The sequence below is a fragment of the Lates calcarifer genome, linkage group LG14, assembly GCF_001640805.2.
Source record: "Lates calcarifer isolate ASB-BC8 linkage group LG14, TLL_Latcal_v3, whole genome shotgun sequence".
In the NCBI taxonomy this organism is placed as follows: Eukaryota; Metazoa; Chordata; class Actinopteri; family Centropomidae; genus Lates; species Lates calcarifer.
Window position 1 is genome coordinate 13,431,704 of NC_066846.1, and position 24,068 is coordinate 13,455,771.

At 42.0% G+C, this 24,068-nt stretch overlaps 1 protein-coding gene across 1 annotated transcript in view; it reads left to right on the forward strand.

The window, feature by feature from the left end:
* trpc5a (transient receptor potential cation channel, subfamily C, member 5a) overlaps positions 1-24,068 on the forward strand; it is a 108,593-nt gene that overhangs the window by 62,403 nt on the left and 22,122 nt on the right. The window contains exons 9-13 of the mRNA XM_018704786.2: positions 14,656-14,793; positions 16,876-17,074; positions 19,695-19,834; positions 21,307-21,507; positions 22,177-22,298. Of these exons, the coding sequence (XP_018560302.1) occupies positions 14,656-14,793; positions 16,876-17,074; positions 19,695-19,834; positions 21,307-21,507; positions 22,177-22,298 (800 nt within the window). The remainder of the gene's footprint in view (positions 1-14,655; positions 14,794-16,875; positions 17,075-19,694; positions 19,835-21,306; positions 21,508-22,176; positions 22,299-24,068) is intronic.

The following is a 24,068-nucleotide window of genomic DNA, read 5'->3' on the forward strand; positions in this document are numbered from 1 at the left end:
TTGTTGGAGAGTGCCAATCGGCTGCCTTGTGTCTTATTGTTGAGGGTTGATGGCCTCCAACATGGCCGCCAGAGAGTACGCTAAATCACCAAACAACCTTGTGTGGCACATGACACAACTGTGTGTATGTGGGTTTGAGGTTTACGTATGTGTGTGTTCTCGTCAGCATTCTCCAATGCGATCAATGCAAATTACATCTCCAATATACTACCCATGTTTCTCTGCAATCAATACATGCTGCCAGACTCACACAGACACACACACACACACACTCCGACAGTCCAACTCGGCATTCCATCCACTCCTCTCCTCCTTTATCATCCTCTCTCCTCCCTCTCTCCATCTTGCCCATTTAACCTTCTGTGTCTGTCTGGTCATCCGTTCAACATGCCCTCCATCTTTTCATTCCTCCATGTTTTCATCACTTCTACTCCTCCTCCACTCCTTCTTCCTAACTCCCATTCTGCCTCTCCTCTCCTCCTATCTCCTCTCTTCTGATTTCGTTTTCTTGTCTCACATCATTTTCTCTCCTCTCTTTACCTTGGATTTCTTTTCCTTTCTTCTTGTTTCCTCTTCTCATCTCTTCTTCTCTCCTTATTTCCTCTCCTCTCCTCATTTTTGTTTCCTCTTCTCTCCTCCTGTTTTCCTCTCCTCTTGCTCTCTTACCTCTCCTCTTTCATCCTCTTCTCAGCTTGTTTCCTCCTCTTCTTTGTTTGGTCTCATTTTCTCCTTTTTTTGTTTTCTCCTCCTCTCTCCTCTCCCCTCTTCTCCTCTCCCAGTAGATCTGGCTATCCACGGCTATTGATCCAACTTTCAACCTTTCCTCTGATAAACTGAACAGAAAGAGACAAGTGGAGAAAGGGGGAGAGGGGGGAGAGGGGGGAAAGGAGGCAGGGGGAATCAAAAGTGTGAGGAGTTACGTAACGCCAAAGTAACTTTGGGTTTCGACTCAGTGGTTCCAACTTAATGGGTAAATTGCACACACACACACTGTGGGTTACCCATCATGCCTAGAGCCTTTAAACCTGAAATAAACTCTGATTGGCTGTTGGCTGACACACAGAAAGAAATGAAGTGTGTCTAGCTGGCTGTCAGAGGAAAAGTGTGAACAGGAGGAGTGGATGGAGTAAAAACATGGAGGAGGGAGATAAAGTCTTTCAGCACAGCAGTAACTTAAGACATCAATGACACCAGGATTACTGTTAGAATAAACTTGTCCATTAGTCCCAAGCACCCTTTAAAAGGTAGGTAGGAACACAGACACCTACACAGTGTGTTTTATTTGCCTGATGGTTCGTTAATGAATGAAATAAAGCCTGTGATTGTGTCTCCTCGTGCTTCAGCTGGGAAAAAAGGTGCAAGTTTACCACCACATTCACATGGAGAGTATAGGGAAAAGGCAAGGTTGAGCTGAACAGAACAGGCACTTTGTTAACAGATGATTTAGCGCTGGTTGTTAGCGGCAAGCTCATTGTGTTGTCATTGTGTTATGTGCTGGTGGGCTGCTGTATTTTATCCTGTGTAGGCCTGCTTTATGTGGATCGTTGCCATGTTAGTTATTTTTCTGTTTCTGTTAAAGACTTTCTGTGTGTCCAAAGTGAATAGCTCTTTCTCTCTGAAGATGGAAAAACTGGTGTGTTTAAAATCTCCAGTTTTAAAGTTTGGTTCAGTCAGGTCAGATCTCAATCATCAATACAGTCAAGGTTCAGATCAAGCATGGGCATAATTAATCAATAATTGCTGAGAATTTTGTTGATCATGTAGAATTTAATCAATAAGTTTGAATTAGTGAGGTTGTGTGGTGTTTCTTGCAACCAGAAGGAGGCACAATTAAAACTTACCAGAGAAAACTGAGCTGCCTTTATGCTGTCATAGAAGTTTATTGTGGGACCATTTCAAGCTAAGAAATAAACAATTTTTTTATTAATATTTGATCTGATTAATGACTTTTTTGTGTTGCAGATAAAAGACTCTCAGTTGCGTTTATGACCAGCACTGTAGCTGTGGTTTGTTAATTTGTCAGGTTTGATTCGCTGCCTTTATGAACGCTGCGTATCTTTGTTGTTTTGCTTTCTGGTAGTTCTACTTTAAAGGCTTTTTTAAAGAGGATTGTTGTTGGACTGTAGTTTTTTTTTCATCGAGGAAAAACACACTTTCTTTAATAGCCTTTTTTTCTGCCATAAATAATGATTACGAGATAGTTGATGGTTAATTTTCCCGATGATTGATCAAGGACATTTCTTTAAATGTCTGTCTCTAGTTCAGATGTCAGGTTGATGAGTGTATTTCCTCTTTTCCATCTTTTGAAGATCTAATAAAACAGCCTGAAAAATCAAGCCCAGTCACATGTTTAGACCACACTGTATTATTCATGCAGAGATTATACGGACTGAGCCTTTAACGGCGTGCCATCCGCTTCAAACACCTTTAATAATTAAGGTTGCCATTTAAATGGGAATTCTGTCTACATGGATCATTGGTGTTTATTAGCGCTGTGGCAAGAGTGCAGTGACAAGATAAACACAACACTGCACCACCACTCAGATAGAGACACACTTGCTCTGAATGTAGTTTTATCGAGTGAAACTGAAACTCCTGAGGTAAACCGCTGCCCTGCTTTTAATTCTACACACACAAACACATACATGCTGCGGTAACGTCGCCCCAGGGTCTGTGTAATGATCAACTGCATCGAAACCTGGGGGTGAGTCCCTCGTGAGAGAGGGAGAAAGAGAGAGGAAAGAGAGAGAGAGAGAGGTTTGGCAGTAAAAAGAGATGTTATGAAAGCAGCAGAAAGGATGGATGGCTGAAAGAGACAAGGAGGGTAGAGAGACGGAAAGATTTATACACCTATTACTGGATGTAGAAATACCCAAACTTAGCTTTCAAGATTAGAGGACTGACAAGGTTTTTACAGCCTGATCTTGACCTGATCCTAACCCTATTCAGACAGGATTGTGACTCTGGTCTCACATTAGTCCATTCCTTCCAAGTCCTTTCCTAATCTGCTCCTAACCAGATTCTGGTGCCATACCAACCTTATCCTAACCTGATCTTAACCCGATCCTCACCCAATTCTTAATCTAATCTCAGCCCAATTCTGACCCCAGTCCTAGTCCAATAGTAGCCTGATTTTTAACCCACTCCAGGTCCAGGTATAATCTGATGCTAGTCCAGTCCTAGCTCAGCCCTGACCTGAAGTGTATGTATGATTTTGTAAATAGTATTGTAAAACTCAGCAAATGACATCTGAGGCGTTTTTTGCCTTTTTTGACAGTTTATAACACTGCACAGTCTTAATCATGATCCATTATATGCCTAAATAATGAGGAGAGGGATGAAAGCAAGAAATATGCTGAAGAGGAAATAGATAAGTAAAGGAAAGGAACAATGGAGATGAAGGCAGATCCAGAATATGAAGGCGGGACGAACAAATTGTTGCTGAATTATAAACGATAAATCCGTTTTTCCTCACCTTTTTCCTTGGCATTGTTAAGTGTTGCTCATGTGTGAGGATGTGTGTGTGTTGTGTTAATCCATCCAACACTACTGACAAAGAGAGAGGGGGGGAGAGCGTGGAGACTTTTTTTACAGCCCAAATTATTCACTGTCCTCTTTTGCTGCTGCAGAGAAACGAGAGGGAATAATCGAGAGAATTAAAAGAAAAGAGCGGAAGATTGAGATGCTGGACTTTCTATGAATTACAAAACATGGCGCTATCTGGTAAAATGTCAACATTCACTTGAAACATTAAATGATTTGTCAATATAGAAGCCATGCAGTTAAACAGATTTGCCAGAAAAATATTGGATTAGTCTCGCCACGACTGTACTGACAGAAATGATGTGGTTTACCATCAGAATCCTTAAAAAGTGACTGAATAAAACATACATGGAAGATCAAAACACAGATTTTGAATATTTTAGCCCATTTAGTACCAATCACATATGCTTTACGTAACTGCTAATCATTTTGTACACCTTCCAAGATATTCCAAGAAATAATTCTATTTATTAATCCATGTCTTGCATATCTTTCCTACATGAGGATGAGCGCATTGTTTCAAGCTGTCCGGATGAACAGTCTGTACTTACTGATATTCAGGAAGTGCATTTATTTGTTCCAGCCAAGTCGATGGCAAGTCTGAAGCTGAAACACACTTGTGACATTTTAAATGTTTACAAGGTTGTTTTTTCTTCATTTGGTGGAAGGCAACAGGAAGCAAAGAGCAGATGATAAAACCTGTGGGAGAGAGCACGAGGTGAGGATGAAAGAGGAATGATGGGGCGATAGACAGACTGCTGGTTATGAGCTGACATGGCAGGTGGAGGGAAAGAAGACATGAAGAAACAAAACCAGAGCGAGGTGGAGAGGTGGAACAGAGGAAACCAGGCACAGAAATAGAGTCAGCAAAAGAACAAGTGACTCACATGCAGCGGGGAGGTGGAATATACTGTATCTCTCCATGTTTGCTCTATTTTTTTTTTCTGACTTCACTGTGTCTCGTTTTTAGGTAAGGAGTAAGGAGTTTTTAAAAGTAAGGAGTAAAGAAAGAAAGGTAGAGAAATAGTGCAATTTTTGTTCAATGGACAAAGAGGTGAGGACGATTGTGAGCGGAAAACAGATGGAGGAAGAAAACAAACAGGAAATTTTTAAAGGGATGGAGTTTGTGCGACATTTTGACAAATGACAGCAATCAAGAGGAGATGGAGAGGGAGAAAGAAAGTGATATTAAAAGAGTGGGAGTTATTTTGAGGAACAGCAGACGGCAAATAAGAGAGGGAAAATTGTCAACAGTTTTCATTTGGAAACTGCTGTATTTCCTTGCAAAGGTGTTGAATGGTGTCCACAGTTAACAGGAGACTGTGAACAGGCCTCAGCTGAACTTTGGAGTGTAGACTTTAAAAATCACAACCCTATCCTTTAAGGGTTTGTGCAAAGGATCCACATAGTTTCCCTTTTTAAAAATGTAATTTCACCTTCCACCTTCACTTCTGCTGTATCAGGGTGTAGACCGAAATCTTCATCAACTACCTGCATGTTTTGGTTCTACCTAGAGTGACCTAGCCTGATCATTGGACTGAATTTCTAATGTCATTTCCCATCAGCATTTGGTTACATAATGGAGTCGTGGGCAGATGTGATTACTGTGTATCCATGCAAGCAATACTAATGGTCAGAGGCATTGTGTTTTTGGGTTGTCTGTCTGAAAGTCCCATTCTCATGAATGCAATTTCTCAAGAACTCCTTGAAGGAGTTTCATTCACTTGGACTCTTCTTTCCATCTTCACTTCTTCCCTTCTGTCCTCCGTTTCCTCTCAGTCATCCAGCCTCTGAAAGTGAAAGAAACGGCATCATTTTAACATTTATTTCTATTATTTACCTCCTGCTTCCTCCTCTTCTTTTTCCTCCTCTTCTTTTTGTTTCGATCCACATCCTCTCCCTGTTGACCTGTGGATTAAAGGGGATGATTTAGCGGAAAACCTTCACTCATTTTCAACATTTAACCTCCATTTAACCCACAATAAAACCCCTGAAACATTAATGTGTTTGTGTGTGAGAGAGTCCAGTGCTTGCGTATGTGTGTGTCTGTACATACTTTGTGTGCATTTAAATCATTTAAGTGTCTTTTTTTGTCTTTGGGCCTGTGATATCTGCAGTCCTGCTAAATTATACATTAACAGTTGTCTCAATAATAAATGGATTGTGTGTGTGTGTGTGAGAGAGAGAGAGAGTTTGTGTAGTGACGTGTCTATTCAAGTGTGTGGCTGTATTTGTTTGCATTTGTGTGTGTGTGCGTGTGGGTCAATAATCCGCAACAGCAGCTGAATAATATATTGACCTTCATTCATGTTTTATTCACCACATCCAAATGAATTATTGCTTCAATTAATCCATCAACACGTGTCCTCAATTACAGGGATTCACACACACACACACACCTACAGCTACAGACACACACAACATCTGCAGTGTTCAGTGACTTTGTTGTACTCTCAATCTTATCTTCGTAAATCGTTTGTGTTGATTGCCTTTCGTCAAGCGCTCTGCCAAACCATTGTTTCACACATACAGCCTCAGCCAAGTCACATGATAACACACAGACACACACACACACACACCGAGCTACACAAAATGCTGTTAATCTGATCAGTCGAAACCTCTGCACAGCACAGAGAACAGCAGGAGGGGTTGTCTGATTCTTTATTTCCTCTATATTTTCTTCTACTTTCTTCTTCTATATCTGAATATTTATCATTATATCTGCAATTATAATCGTTTACTAGCTGGTTGACCTCAGGTACCACATGGTCACAACACCTTTCTGTGCTTCACTGAAATAACCCATCTTCAAGAAACCTGAAAGAAGTCCAGCTGCCTTCAACTCTAGCACTTAAGACTGTAAGTGGTTGGTTACCTCAGCAACAGACAGGAGAAGTGTCTCCAGACGTCCCCCATCGTCTTAGTTTGGGCTAAACAGTAAACTATTGTAGCACATCGTGTTGATCTTTACAACCTGAACTATTTGGAATGTATATGAGGCCTAGAAAATGTTAAAACACACTAGAGGTATAAAAAATCCTTCACAGAACATACGATATTTAAGACAATAGAATTCTTCAACCTTTGCGGCAACAGACAACACACTAACTCCATAAACAAAGACCTTGACCTTGTCCAAAATACACCAACTGTGAGTCAGGTCTTATCATGCATCATCAGCGTTGGGCTTTACTAACATCCTTGTGGCTAAAAGGGAGCAAATCCCTGCAGCCAGGATCCAAAATCTGGTGGAAAGACTGAAACCTGATGAGCGGAGGCTGATGCAGCAGCAGATTTGGTTTTGGAGAGTCTGAGGTTATTACTTTATATTTGTACATTTTAATGCACCGAATCTTTCTGCTTCCATTCAATCTGATCTTTTCTAGATTTCTTAGATAAAAAATGTCTTTTGTGTATTATTTGTTCTTTTTTGTGGATTTGTTGTATTTAGTCTGCTCATGTATCTTTGCAACATGTTTCATGATCAATATATTATAAATTAAATTAAAGAAAATTGAATTGAAAGAGAGGAAACAGTGAAATCAATGAAAGAAAGGAGAGAGAGAGAGGGAGGAAAATGAGGCAAAGAGAGAAAGAAAGACAAAAAAATAAAAGTGGGACAGGGGGAGATGGAGAATGGTCTTCACGAAAGACTAAGAAAACAAGCATGTGCAACAGATAGGAAGGATTAACTGAAGAAAGGGATGGAGAGACAGTTCAAATATGAACAAATGAGTGACTGAATGAGCTCCACACAGCACACACGAGCACTTTCCATATTTGCATATAAATCACAAGTGTGTGCACAGACAGATTGAATTAGTGTTAGCATAGCTTTGGGTTAGCATATTGCTTTGTTTGGCGGCGAGGGCAGATTACATCAAGCTGCAGAGAAATTGAATTAACCGGCGCTACGTAGCGTAGCTGCAGTTAGCATATTTCTTAGTTTAGTGGTCAAGGCAGATTGCCCAGAAATTGAATTAGCTGGGAAGTAGCTTTGGGTAGCAGATTGTAGTTCAGTGTCAGGAAGCAGGAAGAGAGTGGAGTGACCCGAGCACTGGAGAGGTTAATTCATCATATTTACATTCATACAGTTTGGGCAGCCAAGTCACATGGATGGATTATGGGTTATTGTGATATGAACAGTGTTGATGAGGAAACACCAAGCTCAGCACCAGCAGAGAGGGGGAACGGTGGTTTTCAGATTCTGACTCAGAATTAAGACAACTACTTATGCTACAACCTGCTTTTAAACCTGTAGTTGGTCACATTTTGTCAAATTGTCACCATTTTAAGTATGCCGAATTATCTGTTAGCAGTCCCTGTTTATAATATACTCATGGATGTACAGACATCTATCAGTGGTTTATTGTGATACTGAAGAAAGCTTAAAAACGTGATGTTTCTCTGGCAAGTTTTGCACTCATATGGACAATCTTTTTTTGTGATTTTTTGAAGCACATTTATGGACATGTTGTTTGTGATGGACAGCAGAGATAATGATATCCCCAGGAAGTGTATGTCTCAGTGAATCTAAAAATATGTGCATCATGTCTGTATGTTCAGGTTTGTGTGAGTTATGGCTCTAGGAAGGAGTGCAATTGTTGGCGCAGATTGCAGCAGTTGGAAATGTAAGCGCCTCCATGCAGCAAAAGTGCAATACCTAACCTCCTGCTGTTTTTAGAGCCCCACCACCACCACCACCAAGCAACAAATTACAGTCATAGTTGGGGAAATTTAGGTGGAGACCATGCAGGTAGAACTGGGCATTTAAGGAAAAGTAGGCAGAACTAGTAAAGTACATTTTAAAGCGCCTTTGTGGGCTCAAACAAAACAGAATTAAGGCTTGAGTCACTGTGTCCATCATCCAACCTGCTGAAGGTTTCTGAACATTCCCACCCTGTAACTCGCCGCAGCAGCGGAAATGCAAATATAACGAAAAAGCCTATTCATCTCGCAGCACTCCAGGCTGCTGCTTCATTCAGTAGGTTAACATGAGTCATCAGAAATGCGACTGGAGCCTCTCCACAAAGACTTTAATAAAAGGGGGTTTGGGGCCTTTTTGGAGAGTCAGGCTTTCCACTCTGCTAATTTCCTTGTCTGTGCCAGCCCCCCCAGAGTATCTGCTGGATGGCTCTGTGCATGTATTAGTGATTAAAAATACTTCTCACTTTTTTTCTCCTCTCTTTTTAAGTCTTGTGTCCCTGATGCTGCAACTTGTTCGGCAGAGTGTGAATAAAGACGAAAGAAACGTCTCCGGTGATGACTCAAGAATATTTTCAGCAATTTATAAGAAGTGCCTCTTTAACATGAGTGAGCGATCAGTTGGCAGCTATGCCTCCTTTTCCTCAGATATAATTCACAGCAAATGCTTGTCTCTCTGATTCATTCCTGTATGTTTTTGGCGATTGATTTTTAAATGTCACTTGAAACTCAGTGGGCAGTGAGCAGTACAGATTTCATGGTATATCTTGTCCTAGTTGTTATTGTTGTGTGTTGTTGTGGGTGCATGTGTTGCTGTGTGGGTGTGAGTGAGTTTTTTTATTTATTTTTTTACACTGTCTGTGCTGTTTTATGAAAGAACAGTGGCCGTTAAATCTTACATGTTCAAACGTTTGAAGATTCAGAAGATCAGAAGATCCAAAAATTCTGTTGAAGGGTCAGTGTACATTAGATGAGACGATTGATACCACTCTCAAGCTCAAAATAAAAACAGGAGGCATGGGAAACCGCTGGCCTTGCTTGGTCCAATGTCCAAAAATGTGTATTTCCCAAAATGTTGGACCATTCTTTTAATTTAAAGGTTATTCATGTGTTTAGTCCAAGCAGTCTGTGTCTAAAATAAACACATTTTAAATGGTAAATTTCTCGTTTTAAGTGAATCCCTTCAGATGTTCTCCAAAATCTAAGCTCGATTTTCTTTACAAGAAAAACCCCTGTTCACTCCCCTTCAAGTCATTTTCAGACATCTCTCTCACTCTCTTTCTCTCTTGTCCCGACCAGCACATCACTGCCAGCAGTAAAAGCAGTGTGTTATGTAAAGCTGCTATTGGATTAGCATGAAAGAGTGTGTTGTGTGCTGCAGGCACGCTGAGATTAAGTTTAAGACTTTATCCTCTGCAGTTTTCACACCGCTGACCGGGCCTGTTGGGAAAGAGAGAGAGAGACAGAGGGAGGAGAGGTGGAGAGACAGACCGTGGTAATCAATTGAAGATGGACTGGAGATTTATCATGGTGGTGCAGTGGCGTTTTTCCACTGTTCAGTAGATACCAGGTGTATGAAGAGAGGGATGATTTGAATGGTGGGAGACACATGTGGTCACCTTTAATAATCAAACATGTGCACATACAAGCAAACAAGAGAAGGGAAATGGGTTTGATGTTTTAGACGATAGTGTCCCTCCAGCTTTGTGGCAACAGTTCGAGGAAGACCCCTTGCACAAACCCTGCTCCGTAAAGAATTGTTTCTCCCAGTTTGGTGTGAAAGAACTTGACCGACCCTCGCAGAGCCCTGACCTTAACCATCCAGCACTTTTGGGATGCACTGGAACGCTGACTGCGACTCAGGCACTATCATCTATTCCATTATCATCTTTTTGCTGCCATCCACTTTGATGTAGTCACATTGCGCAGCGGTACACCACTCCCAGCACTCCTGCCACACTTGGACGCTCCCAGGAAGTCCTGTTCTGTAAGTGCTTCAAGCACTTCTCCTCCGCTGTGTCAAAATGGCGACCCTTCAGCTTGAATTTATTTTGGCAAAGAGGAAGAAGTACAGTAGCAGGGAGCCAAAGCCAAAAAGAAGGGTGGGTGGGAAGCAACAACTGTGTTGGTGCAGCCAAAAAACTTGCACCTTTCATCAGGATGGAGCTGAAAAGTTCTAGAGTGGTGCAGAAATGAGTCCTAAACTCTGGAAGTAAGTTAGCATTGGAGCACTCCCGGTTCCCACGTCCCAAAAGTCAATAGGTTTTAGGTTAGATGCCTCAAATAAGGTCTGTGGTTTTAACACGAGCTCAATCCATTTTCAGGTTTTATTCTCCGACATAAAATGGGTCAGTAAATCCCCCACTCCTGATGTTTGAAGCTTTTACGTGTCTTAAAAAAGGCGGTTGCTAACGAGTGTCTAAATGACCAGTCCACCTTTACAGCCTCGTTGTGTTTCTACTCACGCTCTTTCAAACTCTCACTAACTTTCTAAGAAGAAAGGCTTTTGTAGAAGAGCTCAGAGCTAAATGAAATGACCAGTTGGAAGCTTAGTGGTGGAGACGTTGACGTCATGTGACCGTGGTGTAGTTGGTTTATAGCCTAACATTAGCTAGTCTCAGAACTTTTTGATCCTCATACATTTGTTATGCTCCTCCATCTCTTTATTCAGCTTTTTCTTCTCTGGACTTTTCTCCCATCTGCTTGCAGACAAAACATTCATCCCATAACATTCAGACAGGAAAATGATGCTCATGTCACACAGATCAACTGATCTCCTCCATTGCCCACCCACTATACAAAACATACACTCACACATACACTGCCTGGATACATTACCATGTATTTATCTTGCCACTCTTTGCTGATGCTGGCTGATATTCACTGACCACTGATGATGAAACACGCCACCCACCGCCCCGGCTTTCACTCATGTGTTATGCAATTCAAGCTGATTCATGGGATGTTGGTTGAAACTTTACTGATCTGTGTATGTCACATGTTAAACAGTAGGATGTCTGAGATCTGTTTGCTCTGGTCCCACTGGTGGTTTTGTTTTCCTATTTTATCTGGAACTCTGATTGGTTGAGGAGCTGTTTTGATCGGGTCGAGTGCTTACGTCAGCGATGAGTGTTTTTTCGTCTGAACGGTAAACTATGACGAGGATGTTTTGCCGACCAGAGCTCGATGAAATCGACTGAAACGGAAAAGAGAGAGAGAGAGAACGGAGCAGACTGCTGTAGTTTACTGGAGCCCAGAGATCAACTCGCTCATTAGCATACCGCTGCCATGGCAACAAGAAACCAAACTGGAGCTGAGCGAGGGATGGAGAGAAGCAGTTGGAGGAGAGGAAGGAGGGAAAAGACATAAAGGAGGAGAGGAGAAGTGACTGAGAGAAGCAGGAAAAGGGAGAAGTAAAGACAGGAGAGAAAAAGGAGAGGAAGGAGGATGAGGAAGGAGAACGACTACAGAAAAAGGAGGTGATGGAAGAAGGAAATAAAGAAGGAAAAAAGGAAGAGGTGAGGAGTGAAATGAGAGGAAAAAGGAAGGAAAAGGAAGAAATGAAATGGTTCAGGTTGAGAGGAGGAAAGGTAGGAAACCAGGAAGAGAGGAGAAAGAGGAGCAAGGTCAAGAAAAGAAAGGGAGAGAAGAAGAGGAGTAACAGTGAGAATGAAGAGAATTAGAAGGAAAACTGAGGAGGAAAAAGGGCAAGAAGATGAAAAAGAGGAGGAGGAGCACTGAAGATAAAGAACACTGCTGACAGAAGAGATGAGGAGGAAAAAGAGAAGAGAGAAGAAGAGACATGGAAAAGAAAGAATGGAAGGAAGGAAAAGGGTTACAGGTTGGAGGGAGGAGGAGGGAGGAGGAGGGAGCAACCACCTTGGTTTGACTTCTAACACTTTATCTCTCTCCTCCCCTCTTTTCTCCTTTTTTGCTTCTATCATTTCATCTGTATAATTAAATCCTCCCGTTATCAAATGTCCTCACACACAGACACACACATACATTCCTGTCGTAACAACTGTGGACTGTCAGGCTACACCTACCAAGTGTGGACCACCAATTCCAGTCATTTTTTAAAAAGAAAAACAACCTCTTTATTCATTAATTTGACTTCTTCTGACCTCACCTTTTCACCACTAAAAGTCACCTAACAACAAAACGTAACTATGGGACTTAATATGTTACTTGCAGACTGTTGTCTCAAAATGTGAGACTAAATATTTTTAAGACATTTTTGGCTAAAGGTGGTAAATGTGAATGAGAACTCTTGAAATTTTTATAATTCTTGTGTATGGGTTCGATAAAGTGGCTCAATAGCACCCCTTAGAAAATTATTAAGAACATAATAATGCTTTGCTGTGAAGATGGTGAGTCCTCAACAGCTGACCTTGCTGTGGTGGTGTGGTGAATTTCAATGCTATCTTGTTTCCAGACAACATGATGTTGCAAAGTTAGAGAGCTGTGATGGTGGGGGAAAAAACACCAGACTTACAGTCCCACACAGAGAGCTGAGAAGCAGTGATGGAGCGTCCAAATAAAATGTGCCAGGATCAATTATTTATGAAACAAGCCCACACTTGTAAGAAAACAAGGAAGTGTTGGAAATCCGCAGCCACCGCCAAATGTTCAGCTGTCAGAAAAACAGCCGAGCGTCGCGTTTGATTGACAGTTTTCAGTTGCTGACCTGAGCAGTGTTTGGCAGTTTGCCTCTTTAAGCTTTTAGCTAAATGTTTGGTTGATAACAGTCGTGCGTCCTTGTGTGAAGGTGGATGTGCAGAACCGAGCTGGGCATTTATTTACCCCATTTATTTAATAGGTTGTTTGTTTAAAAGGGAAAAATATCTCATACACACAACTCCAAGTGATAGATAACCTACTGTCTCCCAAGCCTTTTTAAAGTATGAGAGTAATTTACAATCCTGGCGTTTAAACCAATCATCCAAAAACTGATATGAAGGAAGGAGGAAGCAAGGATGGGATGGGAGGACGGAGGAGAGAAGCGCAGACTGAAAAAAAGAATCAATCTTGGCAGGAGAGCGAGAGATTAAATGCTTTGTGCCTCTCGTTGACTCAGAGGACGACAGAGAAAGAAAAGGAAGGAGGGAGCAGAGAGGACGAGGAGGGGGGATGGAAAGACACAATGGGAGAGAAAAGAAAAGAGGGAAAGAACGGAGGACTCAGCTGGTTCTTGGTGACTCAGAGGGCAGCTGAAGGGCTGACGGGGACAAACAGCCTTTGGTGTAACGCCAACAGTTTTATTCGATGAGCTGTAATGAGATGTAAATGGAAGCAACCTGAGCAGCAGAGTGACTGCAGACCTGTCGGGGGCAGGAAGTAACCTGTGGTTTGTCATAACAGCTCACGGCGGAAGATAAAAACTTCTACCAATTGACCTGTTTGAGGCTCGTTGTGGAGCGTTTGGGAGATTAAAGCCTGTTAAACGATTTCCTCGTCTGCGCTGATGAAGCATTTTGAACAGGAACAAACACAGTATTCACACCGTTTACAGTGTTTTTGGTGTGTTGTTTTGTTGTGTGTGTGTTGAAAGATTGGTCTTCTCTCAACAAGACAGTGTTTTTTTCTGACTCGTGGTCTCTTTTTGTTGTCCTTGGGTCCTTAGCAATACACTGCCGTGAAATAGTTGTGTCCCCTGGCAGTATTCTGGGAACAAAAATGTTCATTTCAAAAGCCTAGTGTTTCACGACAAAACAGCAACAATGCAGCGTAGTGGGACAGTTCTGTAGTCGCAGCTTAACAAAGCTGGACAAGTCAAATTTTATTGTCCCACTAAGTGAGATTTGGTTGCAGTCGGGTATTTAAAAATAGTCAGAACCCAAGGACAGCAATGGAAGTCACGTCTTTGAATCTATCAGTACAGTCCAATTATGGCATGGGCCTTCCTGGTCGTAGAGGTCAGAGAGCTGAGCTTGACTCACCCCAATAACTTTGGGGTGAACTCTGACAAACCAACTAAAACAGTTGAGAAAATCTAAACACATATAAATAGAAAAGAGATTCCTCCATTTTTAGTTAGATAAGCAGCCATGTCCGATCTAGAGAAAGGCAGTAAGACGTGGAAGGTGTTCTCCATAAATCAATCGGTAGGATTTGGTCCTGCAGCAGTTTTAATGTTTAACCTGAGCGGAACTACTTTTTATGTGTGTTGTGAAGGTTATACAGTTTGTTATCAGCAGCTTTGTAGCCATGGATGCCTCTGAATGATGCATGATCCACTTTTAAAACTGCTTTTGTCAAAGCAGCAGATAAATGCCGAAAGTCACACTGTGGTTTTCAGGTCTTTCTGCTCATCTTTATCCCCTTTGATAACAATTTTATACTCATTTATTTCAAGAAAAGGACGCACAAATAGTGGTTCCTAACAGTTTCACTTTCTCTTTCTGTCAGTTTGTGGCCCAGCCGAACTGCCAGCAGCTGCTGGCCACACTGTGGTACGACGGCTTCCCGGGCTGGAGGAGACGGCACTGGGTGGTCAAACTGGTCACCTGCTTCATCATTGGACACCTGTTTCCTGTCTTCTCACTGGTAAGGAGAGAAAAAAAGAGAGAAGGAGATGAGGTGGAGAGAATGGAAAAGGATACAAAAGGGAAAGAAAGAAGGATTAGAAAAAATAAAGAATAAAAGGGAAGAGTGACAAGGAAGTGAATGGAAAGAAGGATAGGATAGGGATGGAGGGATGAAGGAGCTCCTACAACTAAAGTGCTGTTTCTTGCTCGAAGTAAATTTGTTGCCAGGCAGCAATTAAGAAAAAAACCTCTCTGTTTACTGGCTGGAGGAACTGTTGCCAGGAAACATGAGCATGACAACAACACTCGACCTAAAAAGAAACAGTGAAAGGAGGCAGTTATTGTTAGCACTTAAGAGAGTGAGGAGCACGTTTGACAGAGGAAATACAAGCAGGCTTCTGATAATTCATATGTTGACCCAGGTTATTTTGACCTGGATATGTGATCTGACAGTGGGCACAGAGATATTAGGTTTAATTACTTTTTGGCTGTCGTCAGAGGAATGTTTCAGTCTCAAAACACTAGTGTGAAGTTGATTATGACACCGTCTTTGAGAAAAAAAACATTAATCACCTGTTTCTCTCCGACCTCTGCAATCTGGATGTGTTCACACCCAAGTTGCTGCCAATGTAAAAGTGTTTTCTCTTATGCTGTGGTGTTAATTTTTAGTTCACAGGTTTTAGTTATAGTCTAGAATCATTTGGGTTTTTTGCACTGTATGAGGGCTGATTGATAAGTTCGTGGCCTGAGGTCGAAAGCGATGAGCTAAACAGCTCTTGTTGCAGATATGTGCAGTTCAACTCTGAGTAATTCTGCAGAGAGTTTGAAGTTAATAACTTTTGTAGTGTTTCTGTTTTGGGTGGTTGAAAATTGCAAGTCAGCACTGTCTGAGAAAATGGACAAAATCTGCCCTTGTGCAGTTGTTGCATTTGAACTTGTCCAACACCCTGACTGTTTACTTGACTTGACTACCTCTTCCCCAAGATGAAGAAGGAGCTCAGTCATTTTGACAGTGATAATGGACGTCATCACTGCTGTTGGACCATTTTCTCAGACAGAGCTGACTTTCAATTTCCAATGACCGGAAAGTTTTGTCATCAACCAGATGTCCGCCATATTTCAGTGTCAACAACTCAGCAAGTCATGCCTTCCCGAGTCGTTGTACTGACCTGTTCGTGTAAATTTTCTGGAACTAATTTTTCCGATTATTCCGACACTACATGAATGCACGAAAACTCTGTTCTTTATGGCCTTTTCAAAGACTGTAAAAAGGAGAGTACATGACAAGAGAAAGTACTAAGGTCTGAATTGACTTATTTTCCCTCTGATTCAAATGTTAAGTCAGTAAGATAATCCACTCAAAGTGTTTATGTTGCCTTAATGTGATTAAGTTATTAATGTTTTAATAAACACACATCTCTTTCTATCCGCCTCATTCTTCCCGACTTTTGTCTCTCTGGTATTCAGTTCCATTTAAAGCCTCGATGGTATGACTCAGAGTTTAAGTTGAGGTTGCCAGGAGTGAGTAGATGAGCAGAACAAGTAAACAAGCATCATATAACAGCAATAACTCTGACGATAACAATAATAACAAACAGCCCCGATAGACGAAGCATTCCAGCAGAACATGGCGACGGGTGGCCGAGCACGAACGCAATCAACTCGTGTCTTTTTCCCTTTGCATCGTGGTTTTGCAGAAGCTGGAAAACAGGAGGGAGTACACAAGAATCAGTAGCTCAAGAGATGGTGTAACAGTAATAGTTTTAAGCATCGACGAGTCTCTGACACTGTCACAGCTCTTCATCTTGTTTGTTTGTCTCATTTATCAAGAGGATGCAAACTGGCGTCATCCATTCATCCTTTTTTATCGCTGTTTTTTTCTCTTCCTGCCTCTTTTCTGCTTTAAAGGGACGTCATTACAGATAATTTCTCTCTTGATATTCATCTCCTTATGATCTTGCTTCGTCTCTCTCTCTTCCATCATCGCCTTTCATATCCATACTCTCTCATCCTCCACTGTTGTGCTTTCTTTTCCTCTTCTTCTTCCTCCTTTCACCCCTTTTCTGTTTCTCCCTCCATCCTTCCTCCTCCTCCTCTTCAGATCTACCTGTTGGCTCCAAAGAGCGCTCTGGGACGATTCATCAAGAAGCCCTTCATCAAGTTCATCTGTCACACTGCGTCCTATCTGACCTTTCTCTTCCTCCTGCTGCTGGCCTCGCAGCACATCGCCCGGACCAACCTCCACATGCAGGGACCTCCACCCACCATAGTGGAGTGGATGATTCTCCCATGGGTGCTGGGTATGTACGCTAAAGTTGTACATCAAGACGGATGCTCAGGTGTCTTCATCTTTCCGTGCAGACCAGGAAAGAAATCTCTGGTATCATGAAAATAACCTCGAAGATGCATTTTGTGGGTAAAAATTACTTTTGTATGGGGCCATTATCTTAACAGAACTATTTACAAAAAACTTGAATGGAGGGTTGTGCATAGTCAGATTTGTAAATGTGTACAGGAATCCACCAGTCAGTCGGTCAAACTAGTAGCCTGTTTCATCATCATAACCCAGGTGGATTTACAGTTTAAGCTTGATATGTGAATTGTTTCCTCTGGTGTTGGAGGAGAGTTGCTTCCCCGGGTGAAAGCGTACCTCAGAGTCTTTTAGTCTTGGTGGATTGATGTGGTATCAGCAGTAATGTGGACATGGTACAGGACCTTTGGGGTGAAGAGCCTCGTTGAAAGGAACCAGTTGAGGTAGTTCAAGTCTCATGGGCCTCAACCATGAAACTGGGAGGAGACCATAAAATAAACCCAGAATTCGCTGGATGGATTCTATTATTCCATTTGGCCTGAGAACACCTCGGGAGGAACTGGAGAGTGTTGCTGGCAGAGAGGGACATCTGGAGTACTCTGCTAAACCTGCTGCCACCGTGACCCGACCCTGGATAAGTGGAAGAAAATGGATGGATGGATGGTTGGACCTCGGTTTTCCATTGAAAGTAGAAAAACGAAGTAGAAGAAATTCAGTTAAACAACTCTCCACTCACATTTGTAAATAGTTCTGCTACAATACTGGCCCCATAGTTTTGTCTTTTCCCCTAAGGTCTGTGTAGGGAACAATACCGAATGTAGAGAGTGTTGAGGTTGCACATGGAGCTACGTTTGGCGCTGGCCTCTCCAGAAAGGTGATTGGTTGATTGTCTAAATGGCTCTAAAGTCACTAGAGCTGCAACATTTAGAATTAAACTGCAGTTATTTTTGATAATTTCATTATTTAAGTCAGTTTTTCAAGCATTTTTTTTTTTTTGTTTGTGATCACCTTGTGCTGAATGTGACTGTTTTCTTACATTTCACAGACCAAACAATTGATCGAGAACAGTTTATTTCTTCAGTTATATTTCTTTTCCCTTTATAAATGACTCATATTCTGTATTATACGTACAGATCTAACAGATAACTTTACATTTACATGTACTAAAAACTTGAATGAGTCACTGTTCAGGAAGCAGCCATACTGTCTCTTCCAGACAGTCAAATTTAAGATTAATGGAAAAAAAATGTCTTATCTGTCTCTTTTTTCACTTTGATTGCTCATCATCAAGAGGCCTTCGAAGAAGTGTGTATTTATGTGGGTGTATGCCTGGACGTGGGGGTGTGTGTGTGTGTGGTTGGATGCTTTTGAGTGTGTGGAGGAGGCGGTTGTGTGTGTGTGTTGGAGGTGGGTGGGTGAGTGTGAAAATGAGTGATTACATCTCCATATTCTCTCTCAGAGCTGACACCAATCATTTCCAAATCATAACCATAATCACTTGGAAAAAATACAAAACCATCTGTTCTCCTTCGTCGTCTTTTCTGCTTTCTTTCTGAAACACTCGGCTACAAAATGAAACAAGGTTTACCATCAGCTGCTTGTCATACTGATAATACAGCATTTTCTACTGTTGCTTTATTTTTAGCTCTAGATGAAAGACTCTGCTAAATGCTGAGGAGTAGATGTGAAGTCATAGTAAAAGCACTTTACAACAAACAAGGGTTTCAGAAAAAGTCCAAAAGTTAAATGATAACTCTTTGATAATGTTGATAACCTTTTTATTAAGGTGTAAGCTAGAAACAGACTTTTTATCGCTCTGTTCCCAGCAACCAGAGTCCATTGACAAAAACAAGAATTTTACAGCATAGAACATGGGCGTTGATGGAATACTGCTACCTCTGTTGAATTAGTTTATGTTTTTGTGTGGTACTTTCACTTACGTAAAGGATGTGAATACTTCCTCCACATAATAACGCAAACAAACTAACCAATCCAGGCAGTGCTTATTCCAGCAGCTCCTGTGTTCTGCTCAGTAAAATGCTGTTTTTGTCAATGGAGTCTGTACTGATATATACTGATGTTTCAAAAAGGGTCTTACCCTTTAATAAAAAGGTCTATTTCTGGAGGAATCCTATTAGACTTGTCAGACACTTATAATAACAAATTTAGCCTGTCAAAAACAAGAACTAAGACGTAAGATTACATTACAGCTGCTAAGTGAAGTGGCAGGCTGTTCTTACTTAATACTGCATTCATTTCAAAGATTTTTGTCTTTAAAAATGCCCGAACATTAATCACATGTTACATAAACATACAGAAAAGCTGACGTTCTAGGGAGAACAGATGAAACACACAATGACTTATGAATTATTTAGAATTAAACCTGACTCTGTCTGAACTCAGTCATACAGAACAAATAGGTTGGCTCTGTGTTTACCGCCGCGAGGCTGCTGCCAAAAGAAAATATTCAACAAAACAAAAGTTTTGGTCACAAAGCAGAAACGCAGCAAACAGAAGCCACTGATGGATGACATTAATGTGCTCATACATGCATGACTGTGTGTGTTTGCCTGTAAATAACCAACAATGTGTGCGTATGTGTGTTCCAGGGTTCATCTGGGCAGAGATTAAGGAGATGTGGGACGGGGGATTCACAGAGTACATCCACGACTGGTGGAACCTGATGGACTTTGCCATGAACTCCCTTTACCTGGCCACCATATCACTGAAGATAGTGGCCTACGTTAAGGTAAAGATCGTGTGTCTGCGTCAGCCATGTTTCCAGGAGTCTCCAGGAGGTGGTTGGACGACTGTCGCCACATTTCTGTCAACATACTCTACTTTTTAGGACTCTCGAAAGTAGAGTTAACGCTAGTATTTTCTAGATAACAAATTAAAGGAAAAATTATCATAACATCTGCTCCTTTATTCAGGTTTTTTCCTTTCCTTCGTTATTCATCCGTATGTCAATATAAAAAAACATAACGATGAGGATTTCAGTCATGTGACAGCCGAGGGCTGCGACGCGAAGAAGAAGAAGAAACAGTCAGAAGCTTCCATTAGCATCATTGTTTATATGAACTGTAAACATCAGCCGTGACTTTCACAGCACAGCTTTCAGCTTCAGTACTTTGTTTAGCTGCACACTCTGCATGCATTCAAGATTTATCTATTTATTAAGAGCAAATGGTGTAATCATACAAAACACACACACACACACACACACACACACACACACACCAGACGGCCGGGCCATCTGCGGCAGCTGTGAGTCACTGATGGTGGCGGGTGGCCCTCCTACACAGGTCCCACATACACACAGTTTTATAAGCGCACATATAGAAATAAAGATATAAAATGTGCACGCACACACACACACACACACACACACACACACACACACACACTCAGGAAGCAGCTGTTGGCTCAGTATATTTTACGTTTTTGTCCTTCTTCTTCTTTTGCTTAAATATTTATCCACATGTGGAGAGCTGACCGTCCCTCGCAATATTTTGCTCTGTCATTGTGTGTGTGTGTGTGTGTGTGTGTGTGTGAGACAGACACACACACAAACAGACAGACACACAAACAGACAGACAGACAGATAGATAGACAGACAGATTGAGGGAGTGTATCTGAGAGAAGGTGAAAGAGTCTATAAATTAATGAGTGTGCATCTGTGCGGACGTTTCTGTTTCCGGGTGCCCCCAGTGTGTGTTTGTGTGTGTGTGTGTGTGTGTGTGTGTGTGTGTGTGTGGTGAATGCTAATAGAGGCAGAGTTAACAAGACAGAAGTCCTGTGGAAGTCTAATGGCTGAATTTAGAATGAGGAGGAAGTCGAGCGTGAGAGAGATGTGCAGACGGAGATGGTGAGAAAAAAGTCAAGAGACATTTGGACAAAAAAAAGAGAAGAGAGAAAGAGGGTGAAAGGTGGATAAAAGAGACAGAAAGAGAGGACAGTAAGCACTCGGGATAGGACGGGGATTGAGGGGAAAGCTGGGAGACGAAGAGGATGTGGTAGGTCAGAAAGAGGAAGACGTGAACTCAGCTGTGAACTGTGCTGAGATTCAAAAGATGATCGGTGAGCTTGAAGGGGGGATTCGGAGGATCAGGTGGGAGCTGTAACAAAATCAGGAAGTTTATCTTTCGGGTAATGCCCTCAGCATTTTTGGGAAATAAACTGCACAACAGGTCATGTCACACATCTCTCCTTCCTCTCCAGTATAACTCCTCTCGTCCCAGGGAGGAGTGGGAGATGTGGCACCCGACGCTGATAGCCGAGGCTCTGTTCGCCATCGCCAACATCTTCAGCTCGCTCAGACTCATCTCCCTCTTCACTGCAAACTCCCACCTCGGGCCGCTGCAGATCTCACTGGGGAGGATGCTGCTGGACATCCTCAAGTTTCTCTTCATTTACTGTCTGGTAAGAATCTTTTCATCCCCTCCTCAAACTTCAGCACAGGGTCTTCAGAACAGCAGTGCTAGGGAACAGAAAACCCCTTTGACAAGTTCCCACGCTAGCCCATGACATATTAAGTGAATACAGAGCTGGGGAACATAAGAGAATAGGAACATAAGGAAAAAGAAAAGCCAAGGTTATGTAGAGACATTCAACAATACATCCAAACCAGGGACATTGCAGTTATGTGATATGCTCCCCCTCTTTTGTTTCCTTTTAAGAAGTTTTGATTCCTTTTCACTCACTGCTCTCTGTATCTTTGAAGATGATGAAAGCGAGCAAATCCTCATCATGCTGTACCCTTGGTAGCTGCTAGAAGGACATTACTATTTCATTACATTCAGAACTCATTAATTCCATCTCAGGGGGACTCCTAACCCACAACACGATCCACATGTGAATTGTTTGGCTCCCTGAAGTCCTAAAATCAATCCCAGAGGGCCACACGGCTTCGCGCTCGCTCGATAGCAGCTTTACGTAACACTGTGGTGCCTCTGTCCTGTTTGACATGAAAGCTGTGTTTTAAAACAGCCCGGAGGAGGAAACAGTCAGTCACTGTAACAAAACTGTAACGTTCAGTCCAGGGACTAAACGAAAAATGTGTGTGTTTTGTGTCTCTTGTTTCTTGTGTAGGTCCTGCTGGCGTTTGCGAATGGTCTGAACCAGCTGTATTTCTACTATGAGACCAAGGCGTCAGAAGAACCCAACAACTGCAAGGGCATCCGCTGCGAGAGGCAGAACAACGCCTTCTCGACGTGAGTATCATCCCTAATGCGCACTGCGTGTCCATGTGTGCGTCCGTCTGGATTTGTAAAGGCGTGACACTGAGAGATAAAGGTGAAACTGCACCGGGCTGATATGGTACACAGCGGTGAAGGCTTTGTAGGAGATACCAGACGGGATTCAAAGAGTTTTAACCTTTAAAGTGCTGCTCAGAAGTTTTTATCCTATGGTCACTGCTCAGGAGAAAATTGAAGATATCGTGCATATGAAGAAGTTCTATGTGATACGGTAGCGCTGTTACATCTCTTATTCTCGTCTTTGTTTCTCTCAACCTGGGTATTTTACAACCTCATATCACTGCCGCAGTGTTCTGCTTTATCTGTACAGACAACAGAAACAAGTCGCTCCGTCCTCCGTTTTCATCACAGTTTGTTTTGTAGTTTGGTCATTTTAAGACAAGATTTAGTACAACATCCTGATATCACTAAGAGACAGTAGAGACTTGTACTTGTACTACTAGTATATAGTTTAGAGACCACTATAAATTAAAACTAAACTAGTGCAGGTACTTCAGCACCATGGATTTATCAATACACAGGCTGGTCAGATAAAGGATCGATGAGTCAGACTAAACTTATATTTTCATTTCACCTCCAGTCGCCTCCTGGCTGCAGCTCTGTTGTTTGTCACATAAAAAGTCACATTTGTCTTTGGACGGTAAATTAACCCTGACATCCAGGAGAGAGAGTTTTTTTGTCTGTCACTGACGGTGACGCCATGTTTGCAAATAACAAGTGAAAATATCCTCCAGCGGCGGTGATGTGAACGTCCGTTTAAATGATGTCTGGATCAATGACTGAATATTTTATCACCCAGTCCGAGCGCAGTGTGTGTGTGTGTGTGTGTGCTGCATTGACCATAACTCAAAAACTTTCACACACACACACACACATGCACACACAGACCCTGCTCTTAAGCGCCATTGCACCAGATAATGATATGGAAATGATTTTTGGTGTCGAGTAGGAGCTCGGGCTCATTCAGTCGACGTGAAGAATATTAATGTGTTGTGTTTTTTTGTGTGTGTGTGAAATGTGGAAACCAAGCCAGGGTTTAGCTTATTGAGAGGCCAAGTTTGAATTATGGCTCATATGGCAGCTCTGCAACACACACACACACACACACACAGCAACAGATCCAGTGTATCTTTGCTGAGGGAGGCAGAGCAGCAGCCAAGCCGAGTCAGTGGGCCGAATATTGATGAGGTGTGTGGTTTGTTTTAGATAATAGCTGTATTGATTTGCGATCGATTGCATTACAGTAAAGCAGCAGCAGATGCCGAAACAACAGATCACACTTCCAACTTTAAACCACGTCTGTTTCCACTGAAGGAGTTTTTATATTTAGAAAATGGAACCATCAACACATTTATCACACAACAGATACAAGCAGACAAGAAGCAGAAGTCTGCTGCTGGCTGGAGGGAGTAGAGAGATGTTGCATCTGATTTCAGGTGTCAACAGGAATAAAACTTATCCCATCAGAGAGGTTTGTTTGCAGCAGGAGAACGAGAAAAAGAAAAAACAGGAAGAAGTGTTTGTTTTCAGTCACTAAATCATTTGGTCCCAGGAGGCAGTGTAATAAAACAATAAGTCTAAGATAATGTGATGAAATTAAATTAAGAATGAAAACGTTCAGGCTCAGTAGTGATGAGTAAACTGGTATTTGTGTGAACAGAGGAGGACGGTTTTTCTGAGCTTTCACACTGCGACTCACATAGACTGCCAGGGGCTTCTATGGGT